Genomic DNA, 11,086 nt, shown 5'->3' with positions numbered 1-11,086 from the left:
ATGTTGCCACAATGGCAGAAGAATAACAACGTATAATAATAAGAAGTTGCCGCAATGGCGAACAAAAAAAAAAAAAAAAACAAAAACGATACGTGTTGCTGTAAGAACGAATGACGAAAAACAACAACAGAAAAAGAGGACGGCCCGCTATTGTGACCGACAAGACAAAAATAATTACAATTACATAATGTGTAATAATGATAATAATTTCACGAATAATTTACACAATCTACAAATTAACGATATCATAATAAATAATTGAATCACCATTTAGATGGTATAATTCACATACAAGTAATGGACAACGAGGACGAGTGGAATGATAGGAACTCGTTGCTGTTGTCGTCAAGCTCATTAACTTAATTTAAAGCAAGCCGCACCGCAGCGCGAACACATGAAATTGATTAATTACATAATAAATAAACTTCAAATATAATATATATTTTTCACAACAGAGCAGGTACATAAGATAGGTAAACAAGTGAGAAATTTCCTTCGATAGATATTGCAGTATTAGATAGTATATAAGTAGGTAGCATGATGGTTTTTGGCGATTTCTGATGGCAACGGTGTATTCACAAATAGTGTATTCAAATTATTTTTGTGTCAGATGTCTGGTAAATGGTCGAAATGTTTTTGTGCAACTTTCAACGGTCGTACTAAGTCGGGGCTTTGATTATTGCTCGGTATTTGAGGAAACAATGTTGACGCAATGTTCACATAATGTCCATTCTGCGGATAATCAATATTAAAATATTATAAATGTTATAATAAAATATTAATAAGCTAATTTTTAGGTTGGAAAATTAAGTGTCCATAAAGTAAGTAATAACATATGATTACAATCGAATAAAATTTACTGATTGAAATTTTTAGTAGTAAATATACTCATACTACGTTAATCACTATGTATTAATATGTAATCATCTAGGATTTTCTAATGGTGGGAGAGATATAAAATATTTTCCTTAACAAATCTTGATTAAGGCAATACTAGTCATAATAAATAAAAAAAATTTAACACTCGGGGAATCCATCCCCTATATCCCTCCACCACCGTAGATCCGTCACTGAATGTAATATGAAAATAAATTTAATTTTAAGTGAAATTGATTGAAACTGAAAAATATTAAGCTTACAGAATAATTTTACACTTGATTAAAATACAACTGAATAATATGCAGCGTCTTAGATAATTTTTGGTTAATTCTATCATCGAATATTAAAACTATGGTTAGTTAACTAACTTATTTATCATTTATAATAATTGGTTATATGTAAATATTTAGTATGTATGCAACGAATAAATAATATCATTTAAAATTTATAGAATAGATAAAAAAATTGATGACAAAATACAATTTCTTAAATTAATTTCAATACTTCTTCCTCATTTTAAATTTTGAATGAAATGAGGAATGTAGGTACCTATTGGTTTTACCGTGGTGAATGTCTTTTGTGTCTATGTACATGATTTGGACAGGAAGCATTGCTTCAATCATCACAATCATTAAAGAATTCTTATAAGTTGTTTAGTTCGGGGTGGTCAACCGGTCGATCTCGACTCCCTTTAATTTTTTAAAATTTTTTTCAGAAAAAAAATAAATTATTATTTTTTTTTATCTTTGGTCAATCCACGAATACAAATACCATATTAAATAAATAAAAATTAATGAAGGCAATATATAGTAATACTATATAGTTATAAATAACTATAATAAACACAATTATACACTGATATCGAGTAGCTATGTAGGTATAGTGTATGTGTAGAATGTAAAACGTGTAATCTAATGATGATTCTATATTAAATAATGGCCTTTATCGCGTTCGTATAAATTGATAAAACGTATATATATAAAAAAAAAAACGGGTTATGTAAAATTGTAAAATTGTAAAATTCAAGTTATTACTTATTAATATTTTAAATAGAAGCAAATAAAGGAAGTGTAATATGCAAATATATAAAATATTTTTCATCAGTGACCACCATTTTTTTTTTTTTTTTTGATCGATCGTAATATCCTAGAAAAACTCACAAGTTGATCACAAGTCTATGTCCAAAAGTTGGCCGCCACTGATCTAGTTAATACCTTGATGGGGGTCATTTTATGAATTTCCATTTTTACATTTTTTTTTACTTCTTAGCTCTGCCCTTTTTATGTTGTTGTTATTATTGTTTATAAATATAAATTACAATATCTGTGACACAATTTAAATATTAGTTTGTTGATGTAAAATATATTAACAATTGTAATTAGGTTTTCTGGGTTTTTAAATTTTTTTTATCTTTATTATATAAGTTTTAGAGGTTTTTTTTTTAAAATGTATTTATTATTAAAATAATAATTAATGATAATCAATATGTATAATAGGTATGTACCTTAGATTTTTCTCGAAATGTTTTTAGTTTTTCAAACTCATACAAATCACTTTCTGGGTATTTGAACGAGAAACTATCAAAGAATGGATGTCGTAACAGTTGATCACATGTCCATCTTCTTAATGGATCTTTTTCAAGGCACATCTAAAAAAACAAATGCATTACATTAATAATATTAATAAAAGTTATGTATATATCAAATATGAAAAATGTGTGTAATATTGATTAAAAATATTATTAAGATATCGCTAAAAATAATCTATGTATCTTTAAAATTGTTTTTAACGTCCCTTTACTTTGATTAAATATCAATAAATAGGAAACATAATATATTTATATTATTAAATATGTTATAATTTATATTAAATATAATTACTTTTAAAAAGTCCAACAAATGTGGAATAGATAATGCTTGTTTGGGAAGTTTCTTCTCCAGTGATTCAATCATTTCTGGCTGAGGTAAACTTATTCCACGAAAAAATTCATTCATTTTGAAAATATGCATATGTCTAGCTATTAAGTCTCCTGAAAATTTAAGTATAACACAATAAGTTATAACTCATAACAATAAATATTAATAAAATACATTTTGAACATTTTGGTTTTTAAAAAGTTGATAGTGTTTGTGAAAAGTGTTGAGTCATCTGATTTAAAATACCTTTATTATATTACTGAATATTTTTTCTCCGAGTTAGTTATTCGTAAAGTATAATTTCTAATTTAATAGACGAACGGAATAATTAGATCCTTTAAACTAATATTTTAAGAATTTTTTCATACAAAAATAATAAATACAACTATAGTTGAATATCATTGATCTTCGATTCTTCGAATTTTTTTTTTAACTTGCTTTATTAATTTTACCGGGGAAAAGGTAAAGGATTTATTTAAATTTTTCCTTGCATTTATGGTTAATAAAAACATAAAAAAAAAATAATAGAGTACATATACTTAAAGAGTAGGATATATTTCTAACGGTAGACGAGTATTTAAAAAGAAAAATCATAGATATTTTTAAATATTTTTTAGTGTACAGCAATAAATATTTTCAAAAACAGAAATGAGAGATGAATTATTATATTTCATTATATCACTCCAAAAATTATTTTAAATAGTACATACATAATAATACTGTTCCATTATTATTAGTTGTATTGAACAATTTATGCATTTAACAATTAAATGCATACTAAATTAAGAACTAACTGATTATATAATTTATACTGTTTTATATATATATATAAATATTTTTAAAACTGAATAAATAAAGGATAAGTTGTACCCAATGTAGATCTTATAAGATACAGTTGATCGACATCGGATTTTCCTGGCCAGAGAGCTTCTCCTCTTATGAGTTCAGCACCAACGCAACCTAAAAAAATATTTTGAAATGTTTTGATAAATATTAATTGTTTTTCTTTTAAGTTTAATTTTCTTTTATAAAAAAAAATATTTATTTCAAATCATTAAATCAGTTGTACAATTTATTGATTGATTTATCACTTTTAAATAAACGATGGTAATTTTATCATGATATAATTTATTGAAGTTTTTATTACGATAAAAACAAAATATTATAAATTAAATAGCAATACATTTTTTATGAACTATAAATAAAATATGTTGTGAAAAATAAATAATGCATAATGCTAATAACTCACGAGTTTATTTATCAAGTAAAAATGAAACTGTTTCAATGAAAAGCCATTGATATGGTGAATTATCAATATTTTTTTAATGTATTCATTGCAGGGGTGGCTAATAAGTCAATCGCGTTTCCCTTAAATTTTTTTATTTTATTTAGAAATCAATTGAATTATTTAAATTTTTTTTTTGTTTTTTTTTTTTTTTATCATTGTTCAATACATGAATATAAAATCAAATTAATAATAACTAGACGATATATAGTAATAGTATATAATAACAAATAAATATGCTGAACGCAATTATACACTAGGATCTAGTAGCTACCTATGTAGATGTAATATAAATTCTGAATTAAATAATGGTTTTTATCGCGTTCGTGTCATTTGATAAAACTTATATTAAAAAACGTGTTACGTAAAATTGTAAAAATCAAGTAATTAATTATTAATATTTTAAGTAGAAGAAATAATGAAAGTGTAACATGTTTGTCTTAATATATCACGCAAAGCGCATTTACATTAGATAAGTACCTATGTAGTGTAATAATTCGTTATCTTTTATAGACTCCGTGCACCAGCTGGTGAACAGCAATTCAAACTTTAATTTACGTTAAACCGTTATAAATGTATAAAAAAAACCTCTTAAAAACCTATATTAATTCAAATAAAAGTAGGTATATCAAATTTACAAGATTTTGAACTAGAAGTAGTAGATATATACAACTAAAAAACTAACAGCCTACATACGAGTATTGTATGTAGTATAATACGATTAATTGATTAAAATAAAAAATAAATTACTTTAACTACGTATTTTGAAAACCAACATGTAATCAGCACAAACGTACAAAAATTCAGATTTATAGTAGATAAGTTTGATATCATATTGCTAGTAGTCATAAATGGATTACCTAATGAAAATGGATTCATGAATATAACAAGACAAAGTGAATATAAAAAACTGACAAACAAACAAATACAAAGCAAGCAAGCTTTAAATACATAAGGAAAGTAGTTCATATGATGTTTTAAAAAAAAAATTTTTACTGTTGAGGGTTTATTTAAAAACTTGAGTGAAACATTTTGTGAACATTTTGGGCACACAGGAAAATTGGAATCTTACCACAATGTGGGACTCAAATATAAGCCAAAACGTATCTATTTACAGTTCAGCAGTATGTTCGCGCGATTTATAATAGCGATACTCGACTATACAATAATACCGAAAAAACATTAATGTGAGAACAAGAAAATAAGTTGTATTTTCTAATAATTAAGTATAATAGATGTATATCTACATGTATTATTATGTAAATTAATATATGTTTTTATGAGGGTTTATTTTTAGATTTATTTTAGTTCCATTAATTAATTATAATAATTTATTAGTTTAAATTTGAATAACAAATTTTAATATTATTTGTTTTTTTATTTTATATATTTTTAATTTTTGCCCTTCTTTTAACTACTCTGAAATTTTTTAAAACTATGGAAAATACAATCATCTGAGGAAATGCATAACTTTTATATAAATGTATTTTAATAACTTATACCTTAAATTTACCTCAATTTTTTTCTATAGTTATTTTAATCGCGCGAAATAAATACCATGTGTGTATTTTAAATACAGCCTGTCGGATGTTATGTTTTTATGATAACAGGCGTAAAACGTGACTTATATATAAATACAAAAACAATAATTTTTGTCCAACTAAAATTTTAAATCACCAAAATTCTTTATATTTTTAAAGCACTATATTTTTACACAATAAGACATTAATTTTTTTTTTTTTTTTGGTTATGTAGCCCTTTGCACATAATTTCTATAAAATATGTAGGTAAATACCATACTATTAAGTATGATAAGAATAATTATCTATATTGCAATACAATATTAATATCTACCAACAATTTTGAATTATATGAAAAATAAATTAGAAATAAATTGATGAGAAATAAGTATAATGTTTTTAAAATTAAAATATTGTAAAACCCGAAATGTTTTAGTTTTACCAATTTAGATATTAAGTATTCAATTATATTTACCAATTGCCCAAACATCAACAGAAGGACCGTACAGCGTATCACCTACTAATAATTCAGGAGATCTATACCATCTTGTAGCCACATAATCAGTATAATTTTCTCCTGGATCTGGAAACAATGTTTGAAAATTGAAGTAAATAATTAATTTATTATATATTAGTAAATTTATTTTGAAAATAGTTTTTTTTCAATAATTTATTTAAAAAACTATAATTTATAATCGAAGAACTAATACACATAGAAAAATAGTTTAACGTTTGATTGAGAGGAAAAAAAGGAATTTTCTCTCAAGATTTTCAAATATACAGAAACAATATTGTGAATATTATTAAAGCAAATTATATCCATTTTTTAATTTAAAATATTAGAATTTTTGTGTAACAATTTGATTAAAATATAATTTAAAATCTAAGTTTTATGAAATGATAAAAGTTCATATAATTTTGTTTTACATTGAATTACTATTAACAATTGTAATTATTTGAATGATAAGAGTAATGATGATTTAGTATGAAATGTTCATTTTCTATTTGTCAAATTTATAAATGAATATGGTATTCGTTAAAAAGAAAAGCATATACACAAAGTTACTAACTCATTAGTCTAGCAAATCCAAAATCACAAAGTTTCACCACTCCTCGTGAAGTAAGTAATATATTTTCTGGTTTTATATCTCTGTGTATACAGTTGTGACGATGACAATATGCAACAGCCTGCAATGTTTGCCAGATAATTTGTTTTGTAAATATTTCTGGGCAGCCATAGGGATGTCTTTCAAGTTCATGAAGTACAGTGTGTTCACAGAATTCAAAAACCAGATGAAGTTTTCGCTTCCGCCGGAACACTTCGAGCAAATTCACAAGATTTGGATGTTTCAATGTCTAAAATAAACAAAAAAAATATTTCATGATAATTTATCATACATTTCCATGTGAAATATATATATGTATACCTAATATTAGTATTATAATTATAATAAAAATATTAGTATTATTAGTTCCATGGAAATAATCTTAATCAGATGTCTATAAATTATACTCGTAGTTATCTACTGAATTAATTTTAAGTTACAGTAATACAATTAATAATATTGAAAAATAATGTTTATTATTAATTCTTTACTAACTGTATTATCTACGGGGCGTCGTTGATAACCGCACATTTTCAAAAACAGGTCATCATTCAAAATCGCACACTTTTATATCTTATTCCCACATATTTTTGCCAAATTAAACCGTTCAATACCGCACAAATTTATGTATACCATAAACAATTATATTTTATATTATACCATTAACAATTTGAAAATATAATCATTAGCCATTTAGGGAAACTCCTTAGATACTAGGAATTACAGTGTTCTCTGTGTTAATAATTTTTCTAATTTATATTATAAAATTTGACACATTTTTTCATCATACAATTCAATCGATAAATTTATTTTAAGAAGTCACTCCTGTATATGTATACATATAAATTATACAATATTAATTGTTACAAGAATTTTAGTAATATTCCAGTTATTATTGACTAAATAAATTATGGAACTTGTAATAGTTCATTCGTAGTTACAAAAGCAATTTTTAAACGAAGAGTAGACTGTCCTAAGACTTTTCATTAGTTTTAATTAATACAGTAATAATCAATGTGAATATTAACAACGTATTATAGTTATCGTAGGTTAGATTAAATTGTTATTAGTAAACTTATTTGCAGTTGGCTGACTATAAGATATAATATTATGTGTTTGTGCTCTTGAACTATTGATCGGACTTCGAGTTGCTTCAGCTTTAGAATTAATCCACGATTTATACCTAATTCCGATGGTTAGGAAATATCTTCCAATACATGTACATTAAAAATATAATTTATTTATACAATTGTACTTTCATAAGAAAATTCGTTTATTTGTTCAATAATATTTGAACTGCGTCACAAAAAAGTGGCTAAATTAGGTCGCAATTCAAAAATTAAAAAAGAAAGGTTGAAACCATTGTGGTACTATCGTATATTACTATCATATGTACAACAATATTTATTCTCAATATTACTACCATCCAGTGGCATATATAGGTTTTCATTTCGATCATGTATTTAATTTTTGAGGGGAAGTGAAGGAGGATCACACTATTACGACAAAATTACTTGAATACTATAAGACTTTTATAACCTTTACACCATCAGAAAATTAAGAAACTAAATTTTTTTAATGATTTATAATTTTAAAAAAATATAAAAACTATATTGTAATAAACAATATTTTTATTAGAGTCACTTAATATTGAGCACATATTTTCTTAAAAGAATAAACATATTTTATAAATATAAAATTTTAACTTATCACATAACCAACATTCTCAGTGTCGTGAAAATTTTTCGGAATAACCCCAGGCCTTAAGACATAATCATGTCAAGAATAACAATTTTTGACAATGGTATTTTCAATTTGGGAAGGAGAGAGCTTGCTCCTCCATAAATACGCTCTTGCTATGATCAATATATAATTATAATATTTAGTTATATTTTATAATTATTTAACTAAAATTTTAAAATAAAGAAAAAAAAACATAAAAAAAAATACTGTGATGACAATAGTGTTAATCCAATGAATTTTTAAAATTTGATTTACTTAAGTTGTTGATTCTTGAATAAATTTAATATTTACTTATTACATTTTGTTATTAAATCAGATAAGAGAATAATTTTAATTTAATTTAAAATTAAAACGTTTCACTTGCAACAACTAAAAAAATAGTTTATAAAATTAAAAGCGCAAAAGGCATACATTTAATGATAATATTCCCTCGTTTAAAAATGAATGTTTGAAAGTGAAAAAAGTTAGAAAAGAAAGTTTTATTCTATAACCCAAACGCAATAGTAAATGCAGTTAAAATCAACATGTACAATGAAAAATTGTAAACTCATTAATGAATACCCGTATACATATATAATTTGTATTGTTACCTACTGTGCATTTTTAAATAATATAATAAAATTATAATTATATTTTTTCGATTACTTATTGGATCAAATAGTTATTTTTAAACCACTCAAACTATTTCCGATATTCAAACTTTTATTAAACCACATATACTTGTAAAAGTTGACAATTGCTCTTAAATTTCTATTAGCTTATTATCAGGATTTGAACTTTAGAGAATGAATAATGAAGTTTAAAAGTGTTTAACAAAATAATATAAGCAGATTATTCATGTATTAAAGAATAGATTAAATAAAAATATATACTTGATATTTTATCATATAAGATCATATAAATAAGACGAATAAAGTAAGAATATTTAAAATAAATAGAAATTATATTATAAGACACGTATAAAACTTTTTTAATTATTGTTAGGTTAGGTTAGATTTATCATTAAAAAGCGTTAGGTAATATTTAATTACCTAAGAGGAGACCTCTTGGAAGACCGCGCTTAAGATGGGAAGATTGCGTTAAGAGAGACGCCAAAACAGTGGAGCCGGAGATTCATTGGCAGGAAGTAGCAGAGGATAGAGATAGGTGGCAGTATGTTTATCTAGAGGTATGGTCTTGAATGGCCGAAACCAAGAAAGAAGAAGAAGAAAGGTAATATTTAATTAAAGTATACCTTTAGCATGCGTATTTCACGTAGAGCAATTTTCCGAATCAGTGGGTCATCTTCAGATTCAACAAATTTTTTTATTGCTACTACTTGACCATTTTCTCGATTTCGACATTTAAATACCATACCGTAACTCCCTTCGCCCAATTTACCCAAACGCTCGTAGCGTTCCATCAATTTCAACTTGGAGCTGGATCCATGCCTGAAACTTAAATTATTATATTTTGTTTAAAAAATTATTAAAGAGATTCATTGCGAAAAAATAATGTTATAATCATATTGTATATTATTAGATTTCGAAAATGCTATTTTTTCAACTTTTTAGGGAGACGTATATTTAATAATAAATATAATCAAAATACAATTTTTTTAAATTATCTACCAATATAATGAAGTTTATATTTTTAATGGTACGTAGTACGATCGGTTATTTAGTTATTGTCTGCTTCATTACTCATTTTATTTTATTTTATATTGTGAAATGTAACTAATGTTATAACAATGGCTTATTAATCATTTATTATGAAATATTTTAATTACACTGATTATTTATACTAACTACATATTTATTATAAACAATTTAATAAATTGATGTAGTTCATAATAGATTACTGTGACATTTTTAATTTTATAATGCTTATCCGAAAAAATTATTGTATTTTGGTTAATAATTTATTTTTATACTACTTATGCAGTGAATACAATTTTTAAACTTTGCTTCTAATTTATTTTCTTCTTTATTGAGTAATTTTCAATTATAATTATTCTATGCTAAATTAAAGTTTAATTTAAATTATTTTAATGTAGGTATAGAAGACTTACTTTCAAGTCTCAAATTAAATCATAAGAAATATGAGGTAAGATTGAATTTAAAAATTATTAGTAATATCTCATTGCTGCATGTTCTATGGTATATTTTTAATATTATAATATTATAATATTATTAACAATTTTAAATAAATAAAAATTTGATGTTTGAAAATAATATCCAAATAAAAAAGTAATTCCCAGATATTTATAACAAATTTACATGTTACTCTTAACTTAATTATTATTAATTATAATTTATTGAGATTTCTTAAAATAAATTTATACAAATATAGAAATTATTTTGTTATAATTTATACACATACACACACTCATATATATTTAATTATACATATTTATACAAAGGCATACACATATATATATACTACATATTTTATACACCAGTATAAATATCTACGATGTACATTAAAATTATTTATGGTAAATCATAAACGTGCTTACTTGTCTATTAATAGTATGTACAAATATTGAAATAAAGATCTTACCTTCGTGGAAGTAGCGGTAAATTATTACCATACAGCCACAGACTTTTATCGGGCAAACATTCGCCCATATAAGTAAAAGTTACAACACTGACAGCA

At 24.2% G+C, this 11,086-nt stretch overlaps 1 protein-coding gene across 1 annotated transcript; it reads right to left on the bottom strand.

Annotated features, from left to right (window-relative positions):
- Window positions 1-416: 416 nt before the first annotated feature.
- Window positions 417-11,086, bottom strand: LOC112688663 (cyclin-dependent kinase-like 4). Its single transcript, XM_025561972.1, has 8 exons — window positions 10,991-11,086; window positions 9,684-9,885; window positions 6,671-6,956; window positions 6,076-6,183; window positions 3,666-3,755; window positions 2,760-2,908; window positions 2,384-2,527; window positions 417-732 (listed from the first exon to the last, which is right to left on the bottom strand). The coding sequence occupies exons 1-8, from the start codon at window positions 11,056-11,058 to the stop codon at window positions 607-609; spliced, it is 1,173 nt and encodes a 390-aa protein (XP_025417757.1). The 5' UTR covers window positions 11,059-11,086; the 3' UTR covers window positions 417-606.

This window comes from Sipha flava, unplaced genomic scaffold (assembly GCF_003268045.1).
Source record: "Sipha flava isolate LNK unplaced genomic scaffold, YSA_version1 3_pilon_pilon, whole genome shotgun sequence".
Taxonomy (NCBI): domain Eukaryota; kingdom Metazoa; phylum Arthropoda; class Insecta; order Hemiptera; family Aphididae; genus Sipha; species Sipha flava.
Note: the sequence above shows the minus strand (reverse complement) of the source record. Positions and strands in the feature narration are given on the sequence as shown.

Excerpts from the sequence above, each read along its gene's own strand:
- LOC112688663 (XM_025561972.1), bottom strand. The coding sequence starts at position 11,058 with ATGGGCGAATGTTTGCCCGATAAAAGTCTGTGGCTGTATGGTAATAAT. Across the intron at positions 6,957-9,683 it reads GTGAAATACGCATGCTAAAG|ACATTGAAACATCCAAATCT; the intron begins GTATACTTTAAT and ends TGTTTATTTTAG. Across the intron at positions 3,756-6,075 it reads TGTTGATGTTTGGGCAATTG|GTTGCGTTGGTGCTGAACTC; the intron begins GTAAATATAATT and ends ATATTTTTTTAG.